Below are 22,853 nucleotides of genomic sequence, written 5' to 3'. Positions count from 1 at the left end.
TGTTAGAACCCTAAAATCTCTCCCAGTTCCCCTCCCTCCTGTGTGTAAGTGGCAGCAGGCAACGGCCTGAGACCACCTGGACAATACAAACCTATGTCAGGATGCTGTTCATCGACTATAGCTCAGCATTCAACATCATCATTCCCACAATCCTGATTGAGAAGTTACAGAACCTGGGCCTCTGTACCTCCCATCTGCAATTGGATACTCGACTTCCTAACTGGAAGACCACAATCTGTACAGATTGGTGATAATATCGCCTTCTCGCTGACGATCAACACTGGAGCACCTCAGGAGTGTGTGCTTAGCCCACTGCTCTACTCTCTGTGTGGCTAGGCATAGTTCAAATACCATCTATAAATTTGCTGATTGTTGGTAGAATCTCAGATGGAGATGAGAAGATGTACAGGAGCAAGATACGCCAACTAGTGGAGTGGTGTCGCAGCAACAACCTGGCACTCAACATCAGTAAGACGAAAGAGCTGATTGTGGACTTCAGGAAGGGTAAGACGAAGGGACACACACCAATCCTCATAGAGGGATCAGAAATGGAGAGAGTGAGCAGTTTCAAGCTCCTGGTGTCAAGATCTCTGAGGATCTAACCTGATCCCAACATACTGATGTAGTCATAAAGAAGGCAAGACAGTGACTATACTTCATTAGGAGGTTGAAGAGATTTGGTATGTCAACAAATACACTCAAAAGCTTCTATAGATGTACCGTGGAGAACATTCTGACAGGCTGCATCACTGTCTGGTATGGAGGGGGGGTGCGTGGGGAGGGGCTACTGCACAGGACTGAAAGAAGCTGCAGAGGGTTGTAAGTTTAGTCAGCTCCATCTTGGGTACTAGCCTACAAAGTACCCAGGACATCTTCAAGGAGCAGTGTCTCAGAAAGGCAGCGTCCATTATTAAGGACCTCCAGCACCCAGGGCATGCCCTTTTCTCACTGTTACCATCTGTTAGGAGGGACAGAACCCTGAAGACACATACTCAGTGATTCAGGAACAGCTTCTTTCCCTCTGTCATCCGATTCCTAAATGGACATTGAACCCGTGAACACTACCTTTTTTTTATAATATATTTCTGTTTTTGTTTTTTGCACGATTTTTAATCACTGGGTTCCCCTGTGGCCATTCCCCTCAACAACAAGTATACAGCACTGGATACTGTTGTGGGGGATGACTTACCTGGGACAAGCTGCAGTAGCCGGATCTCTGGCACTGAGTCTGGCTCTGCAGTGCAGAAGGGAGGGTGGAAAAAGAGGAGAATGGTAGTGATAGGGGACTCGATAGTTAGAGGTGCAGATAGGAGGTTCTGTGGTCGTGACAGAGAATCCAGGATGGTTTGTTGCCTCCCGGGTGCCAGGGTCAAGGATGTCTCTGATCGATTGCATGACATTCTGAAGTGGGAGGGTGATCAGCCAGATGTCGTGGTGCACATCGGTACCAATGACATAGCAAGGAAGAGTGAGGAGGTCCTGGAGAGTGAGTATAGAGAGCTTGGTAGGAAGTTGAAAAGCAGGACCTCAAGGGTGGTAATCTCAGGATTGCTACCTGTGCTAGGTGCCAGTGAGGGTAAGAATAGGATGCTCTGGAGGAGGAACAAGTGGCTGAGGAACTGGTGTAGGGGACAGGGTTTCAGATTTCAGGATCATTGGGACCTCTTCTGGGGCAGGTGGGACCTGTACAAGAGAGACGGGTTACACTTGAACTACAGGGGGACCAATATCCTTTCAGGGAGGTTTGTTAGTGCTATTGGAGAGGTTTTAAACCAGATTTGCAGGGGGGATGGGAAGCAGAGTGCCAGAGCTGACAGTATGGCTGGGGTGAAAATAAATGATGTTAAAAGTTCAAGCAAATCCGCAAATAGAAAGTTTGTGAGTGGTGGTAAAAATCTTCTGAGGTGTATATATTTCAATGCTAGGAGTATTGCGGGGAAGGCGGATGAGTTGAGGGCGTGGATTGACACGTGGAATTATGACGTTATAGCAATTAGTGAAACTTGGCTACAGGAGGGGCAGGACTGGCAGCTTAATATTCCAGGGTTCCAATGTTTCAGATGTGATCGAGGCAGAGGAATGAAAGGTGGGGGGATAGCACTGCTTGTCAGGGAAAATATTACAGCAGTGCTCAGGCAGGACAGATTAGAGGGCTTGTCTACTGAGTCCTTATGGGTGGAGCTGAGAAACAGGAAAGGTATGGCCACATTAGTGGGGTTGTATTATAGACCACCCAACAGTCAGCGAGAATTGGAAGAGCAAATCTGCAGAGAGATAGCAGGCAACTGCAGGAAACATAAAGTTGTGGTGGTCGGGGATTTTAATTTTCCACATATTGATTGGGACTCCCGTAGTGTTAGGGGTCTAGATGGGTTAGAGTTTGTAAAATGTGTTCAGAAAAGTTTTCTAAATCAATATATAGAGGTACCAACTAGAGAGGATGCAGTATTAGATCTCCTATTTGGAAACGAGTTAGGACAGGTGATGGAAGTGTGTGTAGGGGAGCACTTTGGTTCCAGTGATCATAACACCATTAGTTTCAACTTGATCATGGACAAGGATAGATCTGGTCCTAGGGTTGAGGTTCTGAACTGGAAGGAGGCCAAATTTGAAGAAATGAGAAAGGATCTAAAAAGCGTGTATTGGGGTAGGTTGTTCTCTGGCAAGGGTGTGATCGGTAAGTGGGAAGCCTTCAAAGGAGAAATTTTGAGAGTGCAGAGCTTGTATGTTCCTGTCAGGATTAAAGGCAAAGTGAATAGGAATAAGGAACCTTGGTTCTCAAGGGATATTGCAACTCTGATAAAGAAGAGGGAGTTGTATGAAATGTATAGGAAGCAGGGAGTAAATAAGGTGCTTGAGGAGTAAAAAAAAAGTGCAAGAAAATACTTAAGAAAGAAATCAGGAGGGCAAAAAGAAGACATGAGGTTGCCTTGGCAGTCAAAGTGAAGGATAATCCAAAGAGCTTTTACAGGTACATCAAGAGTAAAAGGATTGTAAGGGATAAAGTTGGTCCTCTTGAAGATCAGAGTGGTTGGCTTTGTGCGGAACCAAAAGAAATGGGGGAGATCTTAAAAGGGTTTTCTGCATCTGTATTTATTAAGGAGACTGGCATGAAGTCTATGGAGTTAAGGGAAACAAGTAGTGAGATCATAGAAATTGTACAGATTGAAAAGGAGGAGGTGCTTGCTATCTTGAGGCAAATTAAAGTGGATTAATCCCCAGGACCTGACAGGGTGTTCCCTCAGACCTTGAAGGAGACTAATGTTGAAATTGCAGGGGTCCTGGCAGATGCATTTAAAATGTCAGTGTCTACGGGTGAGGTGCCGGAGGATTGGAGAGTGGCTCATGTTGTTCCGTTGTTTAAAAAAGGATCGAAAAGTTATCCAGGAAATTATAGGCCGGTAAGTTTGACGTCGGTAGTGGGTAAGTTATTGGAGGGAGTACTAAGAGACAGAATCTACAAGCATTTGGATAGACAGGGACTTATTAGGGAGAGTCAACATGGCTTTGTGCGTGGTAGGTCATGTTTGACCAATCTATTGGAGTTTTTAAGGAGGTTACCAGGAAAGTGGATGAAGGGAAGGCAGTGGATATTGTCTACATGGACGTCAGTAAGGCCTTTGACAAGGTCCCGCATGGGAGGTTAGTTAGGAAAATTCAGTCGCTAGGTATACATGGAGAGGTGGTAAATTGGATTAGACATTGGCTCGATGGAAGAAGCCAGAGAGTGGTGGTAGAGAATTGCTTCTCCGAGTGGAGGCCTGTGACTAGTGGTGTGCCACAGGGATCAGTGCTGGGTCCATTGTTATTTGTCATCTATATCAATGATCTGGATGATGATGTGGTAAATTGGATCAGCAAATTTGCTGATGATACAAAGATTGGAGGTGTAGTAGATAGTGAGGAAGGTTTTCAAAGCTTGCAGAGGGATTTGGACCAGCTGGAAAAATGGACTGAAAAATGGCAGATGGAGTTTAATACAGACAAGTGTGAGGTATTGCACTTTGGAAGGACAAACCAAGGTAGAACATACAGGGTAAATGGTAAGGCACTGAGGAGTGCAGTAGAACAGAGGGATCTGGGAATACAGATACAAAATTCCCTGAAAGTGGTGTCACAGGTAGATAGGGTCATAAAGAGAGCTTTTGGTACATCGGCCTTTATAAATCAAAGTATTGAGTATAAGAGCTGGAATGTTATGATGAGGTTGTATAAGGCATTGGTGAGGCCGAATCTGGAGTATTGTGTTCAGTTTTGGTCACCAAATTACAGGAAGGATATTAATAAGGTTGAAAGAGTGCAGAAAAGGTTTACAAGGATGTTGCCGGGACTTGAGAAACTCAGTTACAGAGAAAGGTTGAATAGGTTCGGACTTTATTCCCTGGAGTGTAGAAGAATGAGGGGAGATTTGATAGAGGTATATAAAATTATGATGGGTATAGATAAAGTGAATGCAAGCAGGCTTTTTCCACTGAGGCAAGGGGAGAAAAAAACCAGAGGACATGGGTTAAGGATGAAGGGGGAGAAGTTTAAAGAGAACATTAGTGGGGGCTTCTTCACACAGAGTGGTGGGAGTATGGAATGAGCTGCCAGACGAGGTGGTAAATACGGGTTCTTTTTTAACATTTAAGAATAAATTGGACAGATACATGGATGGGAGGCGTATGGAGGGATATGGTCCGTGTGCAGGTCAGTGGGACTAGGCAGAAAATGGCTCGGCACAGCCAAGAAGGGCCAAAAGGCCTGTTTCTGTGCTGTAGTTTTTCTATGGTTTCTATTTAGTACACGTATACTGTCATTGATGTACTTATTTTTTTTTTCCTTCTGTATTATGTATCGCATTGAACTGCTGCTGCTGAGTTAACAAATTTCACGAAACTTGCCGGTGATAATAAACCTGATTCTGATTCTGACTCCAACTCCAGATTTTCCCTTTTGGGTTTACTCCCAAAACCTTCCGCTTGAGTGGTTACAGCCGCAAGGCAGCAGAGGTTTGAAATCAGTAATTTCCTTCTCCTAGATGAGCTGCCACCCACGGCTGACAAGCCCCACCTGCATCTGTATTGTCGGGATCTGATCATGTGGATTGAAATTATTCAGCTTGGATTTCGAGAACTGCGGAGCTTGGTCTAAAAATTAAGTGTGAAACTCATGTTACTTACAAAGATTATAAATGGGCTTTATTTGTCTCATGTACATTGAAACGTAGTAAAGTGTGTTATTTTATATCAATGACCAACACTGGCTGAGGAAGTGCTGGGGGTCGTCCTTGAGCTGTCACACTTCTGTCACCAACATACCATGTGCACATAGCTAACTGCTACTAACTGGAATGTCTTTGGTCTGTGGGAGGAAACTGGAGTGCCTGAAGGAATCCCACGTGAGCACGTGAAGAACATGCAAACTCCTTAAAAACAGGCAGGGATCAAAGGGGCAGAACAATATCCTAACTTCAAGTTGAAGTGAAAGTCAGATCGAGGAGTTCAAGCAAGTGACAGACTATGCTTAGAGTTAACAGGTGTGTGTGACTTTTTCACAGCAGGAATTCTGTATGTACATTTGCAATTGATGCTAAGTCTGTTACGGTATTAACATTTTGATAGCCAAATGTAAATTTAAAGCTATCACCATGATTACTGGGATCAGGACTGATAGAGGAACGGAAGTGAAATAAGCTCACAAGCTAACTACCCAAGTCTTGTCCCATGTTTCTACATTTTGATGTCAAAAGGTTCATATCCTGTTGAGGGAGCACATTAGGTTGGAGGTGTGAGTGTAACTTGTGCCTGGGTGTTTACCAAACACTAAGGAATGCTGATTTACAGGATGGTTTGCGACAAAGTAATAGTTCCTGTAGACAAAAAACTCATGACGTTTGTATAATTCAACACCATTCAGGATTGCCCACCCTGGGGTTCCATGGACCCCTTGGTTATTATTACAGCTCCATGGCAGAAAAAGGTTTGCGAGCCTATGCAGAAGCTTCGTTCTGAAGGTTTATGGTGGTACCCAATAAAAATTACTCTCATTTCTGAAAGTGATTTGTCTTTAGGATTGCTGTAAGACTGTCACATCAGGCACCTGTATAATCAGTGGCTGAGTTGCTTCATGCATTCTAATAATAACAAGCAGATGACTGGATATTCCTGGTGTGGAATGAATGATAATGATCAGCAGTTAACAGATAATTCAGTGAAATTTCAGCTCAGTGCCTCAAGATCTTTCTCTTTGAGTTATTTTTTAGGATTAAATTCATTTCCGAGATGTTATTTCTAATTTCCTGGTCCCAAACACAGATAATAATGGATAAAGAAGGCCATTTGGTGTTTAGTTGTTTATTGCAAATGGACTTTGTTTTCAGTGTAGTGCGATGGAGATGGGCCTCTCCCAAAGGAGGTGTGAAGTGCTCCTTCCCTCCGCCAGTCTGCAGGTCATTGTTGGGAAGGGTGTAGCACCTGCTTAGCACCCCCCGATCAGGGTCAAGTGAAGCCGGTGGAACAGGTGGTGGATGGTCGTATCAGCAGCTGGTGCAGATCACAAGTCCTGGTTATGCAACCACTGACAATATCTGAAGAGTATTGATAATGGCAGGGGTCACCTGTCACGTAAAGACACTGCCCAGAAGGTGGCAATGGCAAACCGCTTCTGTGGAAAAGTTTGTCAAGAACAATCATGCCTTACGACACGGCACATAATGATGATGACTTTGTTCTGACACTTCCCATGATTTTTGTCTCCTGCTCTGTACAGAAGTCCGACACACTGTTAACTCTCGACATAGTCTGCTACTTGCTTGTTCTCCTTGATCTGTCCCACATTTCAACTTAAAGTAAAATTATAGGATATTTTTCTGTCTTTTCAATAATCTTGTGTTTCTGTTTAGAGCACAACAGCACAAACAGGCCTTTCGGCCCACCTACTGAGTGCCAAACGGTTATTCTGTCTAGTCCCATCGACCCACACATGGCCCATACCCCTCCTATCCATGTACTTCTCTTAAATGTTGATAGGCATATCAGGACTTGAATATACGATGGGAAGAGCAGAAGCTACTCTGCTATCAAATTGCCAGCTCTCTTCATTATTAAAGTGAGAAGCAGGTTATTTGAGTAACTAAGGCTGATGAAACTGGGAGTTATTACTGATACCCTTTTCCAAATCCTTTTCATATCCACCGTATGAAGGATTCTGTAACCTAAGTTTGGTTTAACCAAGATCTTGCCAGAATATAAAATAAATACAGTCTCTCGTATCTCCATAATATATAAAGTTGTGTGCTACCTGTTAGAGTTTGGGTCATTCTCCCAGAGCTATTTCTCCGAACACCAGTTTGTTTTAGTTTGTGCTGCAGACCGATTAGCACAAAGAATGATGAATGCACTGCAAAATGTTTACATTATTTGAGCTGAACATAGTCACTATGTGTACTCAGTGGCCACATTGCCATTTGTGCTGAATAAAGCGGCCACTGGGTACATGTTTAGTTTCTGCTGCTGTAGGCCATCCACTTCAATGTTCAATGCTCTTCTGCTGTAATGCGTGATTATCTGAGTTACTCTCACTTTCCTGTCTGCTTGAACCAGTCTGACCATTCTCCTCTGACCCCACATTAACAAGGCGTTTGACCTGCCGCTCATTGGATGTTTTTCCATTTTTTGGCATCTTTCTCTGTAGACTCCATGGAGGGTTGTGTGTGAAAATCCCAGGAGATCAGCAGTTTGCTGTTGTGTGCTGGGGCAGCAGGCTGAGGGTAGCAGACACCAACAGAATCAACAAACTCATCCATAAGGCCAGTGATGTTGTGGGGATGGAACTGGACTCTCTGACGGTGGTGTCTGAAAAGAAGATGCTGTCCAAGTTGCATGCCATCTTGGACAATGTCTCCCATCCACTACATAATGTACTGGGTGGGCACAGGAGTACATTCAGCCAGAGACTCATTCCACTGAGATGCAACACAGAGCGTCATAGGAAGTCATTCCTGCCTGTGGCCATCAAACTTTACAACTCCTCCCTTGGAGGGTCAGACACCCTGAGCCAATAGGCTGGTCCTGGACTTATTTCATAATTTACTGGCATAATTTACATACTACTATTTAACTATTTATGGTTTTATTACTGATTAATTATTTATGTTGCGACTGTAACGAAAACCAATTTCCCCCGGGATCGATAAAGTATGACTTTGACTATAACTAGTTTCTGAGATACTCAAACCACCCCATCTGGTACCAATGGTCATTCCACAGTCAAAGTCACTTAGATCACATTTCTTCCCCATGCTGGTGTTTGGACTGAACAGTAACGGAACCTCTTAATCATGTCTTTGTTTTTATGCATTGAGTTGCTGCCACATGATTGGCTGATTAGATATTTGCATTAACAAGCAAGTGTACCTAATAAAATAGCCACTGAGTGTATATATTACACCAAGAGCACCATTTCAAAGCATATTTCTTCAAGTGGATATTGAGGAGAATGGATGGTCCAACCACTCCAGATTATTATGCGTGTTGGTGCTTGGGCCAAGCACTGTTCAGTAGCTCTTGCTTGTAGGTCCTCTGTCATCACCCTGCTGCCCACACTAAATGCCCAAGTCCCATCCAATGACGGGCAACTTTACAGTCTGGTAATGGTTTCGGAAAAAAATCTTACCTGGTGCTCCTGCTTCACCTCCTGCCTTTAGACCCTTTGTCTCTGTGATTTTTGCTGGCCCAGCAGCCTTCAGAGTATTTGTGTTCATGACTTTCCAACTCTGATGGCCATGGCTCTTTTCCTGAGAGCTGCGGTAGCTGGCACTTTTTGTTCATCTTCTGTGTGTACAAGTGTGTTTGCAAAGATCAGGAGCCCATGCCATTTACTTTGGTTCTTTATCCTGAGGCCAACAGCATTTACAATGCTGAAGCAAGTTAATCCAGCATTGACCTTGGATTCTTCATGGAATGGATAGCTTGATGCTATCTGCCAAGTGAAACAGTACTTAAAAGTTAGTTCAATGACAGATAGGTAGGGCAGGAGGTCATAAAAAATTGCTGGAAATCCAGAGCAACACACACACAATGCTGGAGGAACTCAGCAGGTCAGGCAGCATCTATGGGAATGAATCAACAGTTGATGTTTCGGGCCAAGAACCTTCTTCAGGACTGGAGAGGAAGGGGTAATTTTGGATAGGCAGGATTGGGCACATTGGTGCCTAATTCTATCATGGGATACTGAAAGAAAAAACATTTAGTTGAAAGCAGTTTTCAGTGTCTTGTGCAGATTAGGCAAGGTTTATCCTGTGGGTGAAGTGCAGGGTGAAATCATAGCTGAGAGCAATTAGCCATTGTCAGCTGGATGTCACTTAATTGTTATTGAACAGAATTGTCCCTAAATTTTTTCACAAGATATTTGACAAAGCATTTTTAAATTGAAGTAACGGGACATGTTGGATTATGTTGCATTTATTAGCAGAGGATTTTTTTTCCTCAGTTGACTGAAACGTTTGCTCATGCTGAACAGAATATCCTTGGTGTTACAGATACATGCCTGGAATCCTAAGCGTGAATATGGAGATGAGATTTTATGAACATTTTAGCTTTTGCCATTTGGTTGCAGTTGACCAAAGCTGCAGTTTTGTTATTTTGCTGTCTTGGAACAGAAGAGATTGTGAAGAGGTCAAATAAAAGGGTTTAAAATGATAGGTATAGACAGAGTAGATGAAGAAAAATTTTCCATTGGTGATACATTCAGAGAATTTGAGGAAGAGCTTTGGTCATTGTGGGTCTGCAGCAGACACAATTTCACTGGCTGTCCTTGTTTTTGGAGTACCGAGACACATACCAGATGCTGTTAATTGATTGCAAGTCAGAATTCAATGGCATCATCCCTTCACTATTAGTGAAAGCTTCAAAACCCAGCATCTATATCATCCTCCACAATTGGATCCTTGACTTGCTTATTGGGAGATCACCATCAGAGCAGGTAGTTAATAACATCTCTCCTTACTGACCGTCAGCACCAGCACACCTCAAAAACATGGGCCTAGCCCACTGCTCTACTCTATCTTCACCCAATATTCTGTGGCTAACCACAACTCAAATACCATCTATAAATTTGCTGATGACACCAATATTAGACCATGAGATATAGGAGCAGAAGTAGGCCATTCGGCCTATCGAGTCTGCTCCACTATTCAATTGTGGGCTGATCCAATTCTTCCAGTCATCCCCACTCCCCTGCCTTCACCCCATACCCTTTGATGCCCTGGCTAATCAAGAACATATCTATCTCTGCCTTAAATACACCCAATGACTTGGCCTCCACAGTCACTCATGGCAACAAATTCCACAGAGTTACCACCCTCGGACTAAAGCATCTCTGTTCCAAATGGATGTCCTTCAATCCTGAAGTCATGCCCTCTTGTCCTAGGCTCCCCTACCATGGGAAATAACTTTGCCATATCTAATCTGTTCAGGCAATTTAACATTTGGAATGTTTCTATGAGATTTCACCCCCCCCCCCCGCCCCGCCAATTCTCTTGAACTCCAGGGAATTCTTAAACTTGGCAGAAAAAATAAACGGGCAGACTATTATTTAAATGGGGAAAGAATTCAAAGTTCTGAGATGCAACGGGACTTGGGAGTCCTCGTACAGGATTCCCTTAAGGTTAACCTCCAGGTTGAGTCGGTGGTGAAGAAGTGAATGTGATGTTGGCATTCATTTCTAGAGGAATAGAGTATAGGAGCAGGGATGTGATGTTGAGGCTGTATAAGGTGCTGGTGAGACCTCACTTGGAGTACTGTGGGCAGTTTTGGTCTCCTTATTTAAGAAAGGATGTGCTGACGTTGGAGAGGGTACAGAGAAGATTCACTAGAATGATTCGGGGAATGAGAGGGTTAACATATGAGGAACGTTTGTCCGCTCTTGGACTGTATTCCTTGGAGTTTAGAAGAATGAGGGGAGACCTCATAGAAACATTTCGAATGTTAAAAGGCATGGACAGAGTGGATGTGGCAAAGTTGTTTCCCATGATGGGGGAGTCTAGTACGAGAGGGCATGACTTCAGGATTGAAGGGCGCCCTTTCAGAACAGAAATGCGAAAAAATTTTTTTAGTCAGAGGGTGGTGAATCTATGGAATTTGTTGCCACGGGCAGCAGTGGAGGCCAAGTCATTGGGCGTATTTAAGGCAGAGATTGATAAGTATCTGAGCAGCCAGGGCATCAAAGGTTATGGTGAGAAGGCAGGGCTGTGGGACTAAATAGGATAAAATGGATCAGCTCATAATAAAATGGCGGAGCAGACTCGATGGGCCGAATGGCCTACTTCTGCTCCTTTGTCTTATGGTCTTATGGAATACAGCCCAAGAGCTGAGATGTTATTCATACGGTAACCCTTTCATTTCTGGAGACATACTCATGAATCTTCTCTGAACCCTCTCCAATGTCAGTATATCCTTTCTAAAATAAGGAGCCCAAAGCTGCACACAATACTCCAAGTGTGGTCTCACGAGTGCCTTATAGAGCCTCAACATCACATCCCTGCTCTTATATTCTATACCTCTAGAAATGAATCCCAACATTGCATTTGCCGCCTTCGCCACCAACTCAACCTGGAGGTTAACCTTTAGGGTATCCTGCACAAGGACTCCCAAGTCTCTTTGCATCTCTGCATTTTGAATTCTCTCCTCATCTAAATAATAGTCTGCCTGTTTACTTCTTCCACCAAGTGTATGACTATACACTTTGCAACATTGCATTTCATTTGCCACTTCTTTACCCATTCCCCTAAACTATCTAAGTCTCTCTGCACGCTCTCTATTTCCTCAACACTACCTGCTCCTCCACCTATCTTTGTATCATCAGCAAATTTAGCCACAAATCCACTAATCCCATTGTCCAAATCATTGACATACATCGTAAGAAGTAGCGGTCCAACATCGACCCTGTGGAACTCCACTGGTAACCAGAATAGGATCCCTTTATTCCCACTCTCTGTTTTCTGCCAATCAGCCAATGCTCCACCCATGCTAGTAACTCCCCTGTAATTCCATGGGCTCTTATCTTGCTAAGCAGGCTCATGTGCGGCACCTTGTCAAAGGCCTTCTGAAAATCCCAAGTACACCACGTCTACTGCATCTCCTTTGTCTACCCTGCTTGTAATTTTCTCAAAAAATTGCAGTAGGTTAGTCAGGCAGGATTTTCCTTTCAGGAAACCATGCTAGCTTTGGCCTACCTTCTCATTTGCCTCCAGGTATTCCGTAATCTCAGCCCTAACAATCGATTCCAACAATTTCCCAACCACTGATGTCAGGCTAACAAGATTATAGTTTCCTTTCTGCTGCCTCCCACCCTTCTTAAATAGTGGAGTAACATTTACAATTTTCCAGTCATCCAGTACAATGCCAGAATCTTAGCAATTCTTGAAAGATCATTGCTAGTGCCTCCACAATCTCTCCAGCTACTTCCTTCAGAACCTCAGGGTTCATTTCATCAGGTCCAGGAGATTTATCCATCCTCAGACCATTAAGCTTCCTCAGCATCTTCTCAGTCGTAATTTTCACTGCACATACTTCATTTCCCTGACACTCTTGAATGTCCGGTATACTGCAGATGGCTTCCACTGTGAAGACTGATGCAAAATACGCATTCAGTTCCTCTGCCATCTCTGTGTTTCTCATTACAATATCTCCAGCGTCATTTTCTATTGGTCCTATATCTACCCTTAACTTTTTTACTCTTTATAAACTTCAAAAAAAGCTTCAGTATCTTCTTTGATGTTAGTCACCAGCTTCATTTCATAATTCGTCTTTTCCTTCCAAATGACCTTCTTAGTTTCCTTGTGCAAGTTTTTAAAAGCTTCCCAATCCTCTATCTTCCCACTAGTTTTGGCTTCCTTGAATGCCCTTTCTTTTGCTTTTACTTTGGCTGTGACTTCACTTGTCAGCCATGGTAGTGTCCTTCTTCCATTTGAAAATTGCTTCTTATTTGGAATATATCTGTCTTGCACTTCCCTCATTTTTTGCAGAAACTCCAGCCATTGCTGCTCTAGTGTCCCTTTATACTCATCCTTGGCCAGTTCCCTTCTCATGCTGTTGTAATTTCCGTTATTCCACTGAAATATCAACACATTGGAACTTGAGAAGGAGAAACTAAATTCCAAAGTAAAATCGATCATATTGTGATCAGTGTTCCCTGAGGAATCTTAAGCTCTCTTATCACCTCCAAATCATTGCAAAACTCCCAATCCAGCACAGACGATCCCCTGGTGGGCTCAACAACAAGCTGTTCTAAAAAGCCATCCCTTAGACATTCTACAAATTCTCTCTCTTGAGGTCAAGTACTGGTCTGGTTTTCCCAAAACACTTTCCTGTTAAAATCCCCAACAATTATCATGCCATTGCCCTTCTGACACGCCTTTTCTATCTCCTGCTGTAATATACATCCTGGCTGCTGTTTGGAGGCCTGTATACAACTGCCATTAGGTTCCTTTTACCCTTGCCATTTCTTAACACAACCTGTAGAGACTCTACACCTTCCGATCCTATGTTATCCCTTTCCAACGATTTAATATTATTTCTACACAGGGCCACACCACACCCCTGTCTTTCTGATACTCCTTGGACATTCAACTCCCAATGACAGCCATCCTTTCGCCAAGTTTCAGAGATGGCCACAACATCATACTTGCTAATCTGTAGCTGAATTTCAAGATCGTCAATTTTATTTCTTATGCTGTGTGCGTTCAAATATAACACTTTTTCAGTCCAGTATTTGTTGCTTTCTGTTTTAACTGCACCATGCCTCTATTGCCCTGTAACTCATCCCACTGGCTGTGATTATGCCTCATCTCTTGCCTATCCTTTCTATCATCTCTTGCACGTTATTCTTGATTTATTTCTGTTTTCCCCCTTCCTCAGCCTCATCACTCTGGTTCCCATCCCCTGACCAAATTTATTTAAACTCTCCCTAACAGCTCTGTTAAACCTGCCTGCTAGGATATTGGACCCCTTTGGGTTCAGGGGTAACTTGTCCTTTTTGTCCAGGTCATACCTCCCCCCACCAGAAGATTCCCCAATGATCCAGGAACCCGAAGCCCTGTCCCCTATACCAGTCTCTCAGCCACGCGTTAATATGCTGATCATGCTATTGTTGGTAGAATTTCAGATGGTGGTGAGGAGGTGTACAAGAGCGGAATAGAGCAGCTGGTTAAGTGGTATTGTAAAAGGACCAAGGAATTGATTGTGGACTTCAGGAGGGGGAAGTCAGGAAAATATCTACTCGTCCTCATTGAGTGTTAACAGTGGAAGGGGTGAAAGATTCCTGGTCATCAACATCTTGGAGGTTTAATCCTGGGCCCAACATGTAGATGTAATCACAGAAGGCATGCCATGAATCTACTTCATTCGGAGTTTGTGCCACCAGAGACTCTTGCAGAATTCTATGTATGTACAGTGGAGAGCATTCTGACTGGCTGCATCGCTGTCTGGCGTGGGGTCTCCAGTGCACAGCATTGCAAGTGGCTGCAGAAGATTGCTGATTCAGCCAGTTCCATCACAACACACCCCACCAGTGAGGACGTCTTGAAACAGCAGAAAAGCTGGTACTGTCATTATGGATCTTCAGAATCGGAGACTGGCCCCTTTACCATACAGGAGCCTGAAGACACTCTTAATGTTTGAGGAACAATTCCTTCTCCTTTGCCATCAGATTTCTGAATGAACAATGAACACTACCTCATTCCTCTTCCTCTATTTATTATAACTTGTTCCCTTGCACTGTACTACTGCAAAACAATGTGTAAGAGATTCTGGTGAAGGTGATTGGCAAACGAGCCAAAGTTGATTTGAGTAATTTTTAAAAACGCAAACAACAGGAATTCTGCAGATGCTGGAAATTCAAGCAACTTTGAAGTGTGTTGCTTGAGTAATTTTTAGTTGTTTGGCATCTGAAGTGTATTAATGGAGGCAGATTAAATTTTACTTTGCAAGTGAACTGTATAAGTGTCTGAAAGCAAAGAACTTGCATGATTATTGGGCTAGAGTTGGGGGTTGTGCAGGAATGGGGTAGGTGGGAGACCGGAGAGTAATGGCGTCTGTATTATTAGAGAGCTGGTATGAATTTGGCAGGCTGAATAATCTTTCATGTGGCAAACATTTTGTAGTGTATTTATGTTTGGGCAATGCAAAGGCATTTTTTTTTCAAATTCACAGACTTTATTTAAGTAGTGCTGTGCGAGGAGTCTTGTAACAAAGTGGTGAAACTGTTACTGTTATAAACCCGGCAACACACATCAAAGTTGCTGGTGAACGCAGCAGGCCAGGCAGCATCTGTAGGAAGAGGCGCAGTCGACGTTTCAGGCCGAGATCCTTCGTCAGGACTAACTGAAGGAAGAGTGAGTAAGGGATTTGAAAGTAGGAGGGGGAGGGGGAGATGCAAAATGATAGGAGAAGACAGGAGGGGGAGGGATAGAGCCGAGAGCTGGACAGGTGATAGGCAAAAGGGGATACGAGAGGATCATGGGACAGGAGGTCCGGGAAGAAAGACAAGAGGGGGGGAACCCAGAGGATGGGCAAGGGGTATATTCAGAGGGACAGAGGGAGAAAAAGGAGAGTGAGAGAAAGAATGTGTGCATAAAAATAAGTAACAGATGGGGTACGAGGGGGAGGTGGGGCCTTAGCGGAAGTTAGAGAAGTGGATGTTCATGCCATCAGGTTGGAGGCTACCCAGACGGAATATAAGGTGTTGTTCCTCCAACCTGAGTGTGGCTTCATCTGTACAGTAGAGGAGGCCGTGGATAGACATGTCAGAATGGGAATGGGATGTGGAATTAAAATGTGTGGCCACTGGGAGATCCTGCTTTCTCTGGCGGACAGAGCGTAGATGTTCAGCAAAGCGGTCTCCCAGTCTGCGTCGGGTCTCGCCAATATATAAAAGGCCACATCGGGAGCACCGGACGCAGTACATCACCCCAGTCGACTCACAGGTGAAGTGTTACCTCACCTGGAAGGACTGTTTGGGGCCCTGAATGGTGGTAAGGGAGGAAGTGTAAGGGCATGTGTAGCACTTGTTCCGCTTACACGGATAAGTGCCAGGAGGGAGATCAGTGGGGAGGGATGGGGGGGACGAATGGACAAGGGAGTTGTGTAGGGAGCGATCCCTGCGGAATGCAGAGAGAGGGGGGGAGGGAAAGATGTGCTTAGTGGTGGGATCCCGTTGGAGGTGGCAGAAGTTACGGAGAATAATATGTTGGACCCGGAGGCTGGTGGGGTGGTAGGTGAGGACCAGGGAAACCCTATTCCTAGTGGGGTGGCGGGAGGATGGAGTGAGAGCAGATGTACGTGAAATGGGGGAGATGTGTTTAAGAGCAGAGTTGATTGTGGAGGAAGGGAAGCCCCTTTCTTTAAAAAAGGAAGACATCCCCCTCGTCCTAGAATGAAAAGCCTCATCCTGAGAGCAGATGCGGCGGAGACGGAGGAATTGCGAGAAGGGGATGGCGTTTTTGCAAGAGACAGGGTGAGAAGAGGAATAGTCCAGATAGCTGTGAGAGTCAGTAGGCTTATAGTAGGCATCAGTGGATAAGCTGTCTCCAGAGACAGAGACAGAAAGATCTAGAAAGGGGAGGGAGGTGTCAGAAATGGACCAGGTAAACTTGAGGGCAGGGTGAAAGTTGAAGGTAAAGTTAATAAAGTCAACGAGTTCTGCATGCGTGCAGGAAGCAGCACCAATGCAGTCGTCGATGTAGCGAAGGAAAAGTGGGGGACAGATACCAGAATAGGCACGGAACATAGATTGTTCCACAAACCCAACAAAAAGGCAGGCATAGCTAGGACCCTTTGTTCTATCTTGTTTTATCACCCCTTGTTCAATCCCTTCCGACCTATGTTCGTGACACTTCTCACGCTCTTAAACTTTTCGATGATTTTAAGTTCCCTGGCCCCCACCGCTTTATTTTCACCATGAATGTCCAGTCCCTATATACTTCCATCCCCCATCAGGAAGGTCGCAAAGCTCTACGCTTCTTTTTGGATTCCAGACCTAATCAGTTCCCCTCTACCACCACTCTGCTCCATCTAGCGGAATTAGTCCTTACTCTTAATAATTTCTCCTTTGGCTCCTCCCGCTTCCTCCAAACTAAAGGTGTAGCTATGGGCACCCGTATGGGTCCTAGCTATGCCTGCCTTTTTGTTGGGTTTATGGAACAATCTATGTTCCGTGCCTATTCTGGTATTCCCCTCCCCCTCCAACTTTCAAATCCCTTACTCACTCTTCCTTCAGTTAGTCCTGATGAAGGGTCTCGACCTGAAACGTCGACTGCACCTCTTCCTACAGATGCTGCCTGGCCTGCTGCGTTCACCAGCAACTTTGATGTGTGTTGCTTGAATTTCCAGCATCTGCAGAATTCCTGTTGTTTACTGTTATAAACCAGTAACTTGTTCTGGAGCTCTGGTTGAATCCCATGGGGGATTAATATTCAGTCAATTAAATAAGTTTTGTGACGTCACTGTAGAGTAGCGGTTAGTGCGATACTATTACAGCTCGGGGTGGCAGAGTTCCATTTTGGCACATACTGTAAGGAGTTTGTACATCCACCCCGTGAACTCGTGGGTTTCCTCTGGGTGCTGCGGTTTCCTGTGGGTGCTCCAGTTTCCTCCCACAGTCTGGAGATGTACTAGTTAGTAGGTTCACAGACGAGAGACAATCTGCAGGACAAGGAAATCTGCAGATGCTGGAATCTCAAGCAGCACACATAAAAGTTGCTGGGTCTTCGTTAGTCCTGACGAAGGGTCTCGGCCCGAAACGTCGACTGTACCTCTTCCTCGAGATGCTGCCTGGCCTGCTACGTTCACCAGCAACTTTGATGTGTGTTGCTTGACAATCTGCAGATGCTGCAAGTCCCAGCAACACACACAAAATGCTGGAGGAACTCAGCAGGCCAGGCAGCATCTATGGGGAAAAAAGTACAGACATTTTGTGCCAAGACATCAACTGTACTTTTTTTTTCCCCCATAGATGCTGCCTGGCTTGCTGAGTTCCTCCAGCATTTTGTGTGTGTTGCCAGTTGGTAGCTGAGTTGGTCGTTGTGAATTGTCCTGTGATTGAGCTAGGTTGCTGGGCGTTGCTAGAAGGCTCTGTTCTGCACTGTATCTAAATTAAAAATAACAATAAATTAAAAAACAAGAATCGGGGATGATGAAGTTGGCAAATTGTATTAAAAACCCATCTGTTTCACTAAATATTTTTCTGATAAAGAATTTTTGTTTTCTTTGTATCATGTGAATGTCAAAGGTAGGCCCAGCATTCTTCACAGGAAGGCAGACTCGTAAAGTCTGGTCCGGATCAGATTTCCCTTCTTAACAACAACAAATGAGACTGATTTTCAGCATATTACAGTAGTTTCAGAATCGCTGTTACTTGCACAGCAACCGTTAAATAAAGCAATTAAAATAAATATTTATTCACTATTACTCTACACTGTTTCACTGAATGTTATGTTGTTTCTTTTCTAGGAAAAGAGGCATTGACGTGGTGCCGGTGAGTCACACTTTCTTTATTCTAGACTTTGCAACTTGATTGGCTGACTCGCGTTTAGTCATGTGTAAGTAAAAAGCAAGTGTGGACTTGTATGGAATTGATGCTTCAAGAGGAATTATGCCTGATTGTCTGCACTGACTTTTTTTTGTCTCAGTTGATGACGACCCTTGCTTTTACAGTGTTGTGTGGTGGCGTGAAATAAAACTTGTTTTCGAGTTGCCAATGATGAGATGTTGATAGGAGGAAGGACGTGAGTTGTCTTTTGCACTTCTGATACCTCAATTTCTAGTAGTCATTGTGTTGTTACGAGAAGGAAGTCACTGGAGAGAGGTACCAGTAGATATGAAGCAGTCTTTTTATTCAACAACATATCACAAATACACTGCCAGCCTTTGGGGAGGGGGGAGAGGAGCATGTGTGAACCCCCAAAACACTCTAACAATCTGACACTAATAAACTTTCTTCTATAACGTCCACAAGACTGCGGTGACATAGCTACGTCTTTGTCTCTGACACATTGAAAATGAAGGTAAATAAGTTGGAAGAAGCTTTTCAGAGTTTGCTTGAATGGAGGGATTGTGTAATGGTTGGTCTGTGTGTTTAAACTACTTTATGTATTTCTGCGGAGGATGAGGAAGAACAATTTTCATCTTTACATTGACGGTATCATTTATATTCTGCTTATTGTTATTACATTGTTGGTTGTCCGTTGTATCTGATGAGGAAACCTATTCAGGAGAGTTCTGAATGTGGAAAAACTGTTGCACTGGGACAGTTCCAATCTTGACATCGAAAGTCTGTGTTCAGTTGTACTAGTAGTTGTCACAAACCGGGGTCCTCCCTGGTCGCAGTGGATGACTGACCATGACTTCTGTGCTGCTTCATCCTTTGCTCTCTGCAGAGTGTAGCAGAATCACCTTCCTGACCTATAGATCTCACTGTAGGTGCTGTATTTAAATGTGCGAGCTTTCAGAATAAGGTGGATGAACTCGAGGCACAAATTGAGATTGGTCGGTATGACGTTGTGGGCATCACTGAGTCGTGGCTGAAAGACCGTAGTTGGGAGCTTCACATCAAAGGATATATTTTATATCGAAAGGACAGGCAGGAAGGTATAGGTGGTGGTGTGGCTCTGTGAATCTTTGTGGGTGGAGTTAAGAAACTGCAAGGGTAAAAAAAAACCCATTATGGAAATCATATATAGGCCTCCAAATAGTAGCCAAAATGTGGGGTTGAGATTGCAAAGGGAGCTGGAAAAGACATGTATTAAGGATAATGACATAATTATAATGGGGGACTTCAATATGTAACAGGATTGGGAAAATCAAGTTGGTGTCGGATTGCAAGAGAAGGCATTTGTTGAATGCCCAGTAGATGGCTTTTTAGAGCAGCTTGTGCTTGAGCCTGTGTGGGGAAAGGGTACCGTAGATTGGGTGTTATGTAATAACTCCGATTTATTAGGGAGTTTAATGTAAAAGAACCTATAAGGAGGCAGTGATCATGGTATGATTGAATTAATACTGCAATTTGAGAGGGAGAAGCACATGTTTCAGGATCGCAATGGAATTAAGGGGAATTACAGAGGCTTGAGAGAGGAGCTTGCCCAGGTGGATTGGAGGAGGATGCTGGTGGGGATGATTGCAGAACAGAGAAGGCTGAAGTTTCCTGGAATAGTTCACAAAGCGCAGGATAGATAGGTCCCACAGAAGAAGTTGTTCTCGAATGGCAGGAGTAGGCCACCATGGCTGACAAAGGAAGTTATGGACTGCATAAAAGCTAAGGAAAGGGCATATAAGCTAGCAAAAGTGAGTGGGAAGTTGCATGATTGGAAAGCCTTTAAAATCCAACAAAAGGCAACTAAAAAAAGCTATAAGGGAAAAGACGAATAGGAGGGCAAACTAGCCTATGTAAGAGTAATAGGGAGGTGAGAGTTGATATTGGATCACTGGAAATGATGCTGGTGAGGTAGTAATGGGGGACAAAGAAATGGCAGATGAACTTAATGGGTACTTTGCATCAGTCTTCACCGTGGAAGACACTCGCAGTGTGCCAGAGGTCCGTGAGTATCAGGAAGCAGGAGTGAGAGCCATTTCTATTACAAAGGGAAAAGTGCTAGGCAAACTCAAAGGTCTTAAGGTGGATAAGTCACCTGGGCCAGATGGACTACATCCCAGAGTCCTGAGAGAGGTTGCTGAAGAGATAACAGATGCATTGGTCATGATCTTTCAAGAATCACTTGATTCTGGTATGGTCCCGGAGGACTGGAAGATTGCAAATGTCACTCCACTCTTTAAGAAGGGAGGAAGGCAAAAGAAAGGAAATTATAGGCCAGTTAGCCTAACCTCAGTGGTTGGGAAAGTGTTGGAGTCTATTATTAAGGATGAGGTGAAGGGGTACTTGGAGACTAATCATAAAATAAGTCAAAGTCAGCATGGTTTCTGTAAAGGTAAATCTTGCCTGTTAGAGTTCTTTGAGGAATTAACAAGCAGGGTGGAGAAAGGAGAGTCAATGATGTCATTCACCGGGATTTTCAGAAGGCATTTGATAAGGTGCCTCACATGAAGCTGCTTAACAAGATAAAATCTACAGCGTTGCAGGCAAGAGGCTGTGAGTGAGAATAAAGGGGGCCTTTTCTGGTTGCTGCCAGAGACTGGTGGTGTTCCTCAGGGGTCAGAATTGAGACTGCTACTTTTCACGTTGTTTGTCAATGATTTAGATAATGGAGTTGGTGCCTTGTGACGAAGTTGTGGATGATACGAAGATGGGTGGAGGGGTAGGTAGTGCTGAGGAAGCAATGCTATTGCAGCAGGACTTGGACAGAGTGGTAGGGGGAATATGTTGTTGGGAAGTACAAAATCAAGGGGATAATGCTGAGGTTTATCAACTTATGCACTTGGAGTATTATCAACAGTTTTGGGCCCCATATCTCAGGAAGAGATGTGTTGTCATTGGAGAGAGTCTAGAGGAGGTTCATGAGGATGATTCTGGGAATGAAAGGGTTAATATATATTTTTCTGGGAATGGAGGTGTTGTTCCTCCAACCTTATATTCCATCTGGGTAGCCTCCAACCTGATGGCATGAACATCGACTTCTCTAACTTCCACTAAGGCCCCACCTCCCCCTCGTACCCCATCTGTTACTTTTTTTTATACACACATTCTTTCTCTCACTCTCCTTTTTCTTCCTCTGTCCCTCTGAATATACCCCTTGCCCATCCTCTGGGTCCCCACCCCCCCCTTGTCTTTCTTCCCAGACCTCCTGTCCCATGATCCTCTCGTATCCCCTTTTGCCTATCACCTGTCCAGCTCTTGGCTCCATCCCTCCCCCTCCTGTCTTCTTCTATCATTTTGGATCTCCCCCTCCCCCTCCAACTTTCAAATCCCTTACTCACTCTTCCTTCAGTTAGTCCTGACGAAGGGTCTCAGCCTGAAATGTCGACTGTACCTCTTCCTAGAGATGCTGCCTGGCCTGCTGCGTTCACCAACAACTTTGATGTGTGTTGCTTGAAATTCCAGCATCTGCAGAATTCCTGTTGTTTGCGTAATAGTACAAGTGTAATAGACTTACAAACTCCAGATATAATTGATCATGAAGAGAAAAAAAAAGGGAAAAAAAAATCACAAAGAAAACCCCCCAAAAAACCCCCCAAAAAAACAAACAGGAGAAAACAGGGCTGAGTCAATATATTAAATCGAATACATTCATTAATGTCGTCAACTCCACTCCTCTATTCATATATTCTAAGTTAATAAAAAGGATTTGTTAAAGGTCAAACTACACCATATGAAAATGTTGAATAAATGGCTTCCAAGTCTCTTCAGTGATGGAACATAGCTCTTTATCCTCTTCAGCTTGTTGTATGATTGCATTTGTTACATTAATGGCCAGAAGGTCCATTTTATTGAATTGGAAAGAGACCAATCCTCCTACCACATTTCAGTGGTTTTCTCAAACGATATCATGTTTAAATTTAGAAAAATTCCGGTGTCATTTTTGATCCAATCAACTTCCTTAAGCCAGTCACATCTATTGGTGCATCGGCTGCCGACAGTAGCTACCAGAGTCCTCTGTCCCGGGCCAGTCTTCCACGTTATCTCCAGGTTTAACTCATCTTCTCCCAGGGACGAGGCCTTTGGAGCTTCTGTAGTTCTGAGTAATTACGGGAGGGCCCCATGCCCTCCTTTTGCCACTGGATTGGGACTGTCTGTGGTGGAGTTATATAACCAAAGCTCTGAGTAAGTGAACCCCACAGGCTTTCTTTACAAGAGGTGATTATACTCGACTTTCGCCCATGATCTGGTTCAGTGAGTTCTAAACAAGAGAAGAGCAATTACATAAA

At 44.0% G+C, this 22,853-nt stretch overlaps 1 protein-coding gene across 4 annotated transcripts in view; it reads left to right on the top strand.

The window, feature by feature from the left end:
• Positions 1-22,853, top strand: part of LOC134344020 (inositol-tetrakisphosphate 1-kinase-like) — a 314,618-nt gene that overhangs the window by 27,824 nt on the left and 263,941 nt on the right. For 3 of the 4 annotated variants that reach the window (XM_063043114.1, XM_063043133.1, XM_063043124.1), the window contains exon 3: positions 18,489-18,513. The exons of the other annotated variant lie outside the window; for it this stretch is intronic. In XM_063043114.1, coding sequence (XP_062899184.1) covers positions 18,489-18,513 — 25 coding nt within the window. The remainder of the gene's footprint in view (positions 1-18,488; positions 18,514-22,853) is intronic. 4 annotated transcript variants of the gene reach the window in all.

This window comes from Mobula hypostoma, chromosome 1, assembly GCF_963921235.1.
Source record: "Mobula hypostoma chromosome 1, sMobHyp1.1, whole genome shotgun sequence".
In the NCBI taxonomy this organism is placed as follows: domain Eukaryota; kingdom Metazoa; phylum Chordata; class Chondrichthyes; order Myliobatiformes; family Myliobatidae; genus Mobula; species Mobula hypostoma.
The sequence above is the reverse complement of the archived record's forward strand: the minus strand, read 5'-3'. Positions and strand labels throughout refer to the sequence as shown.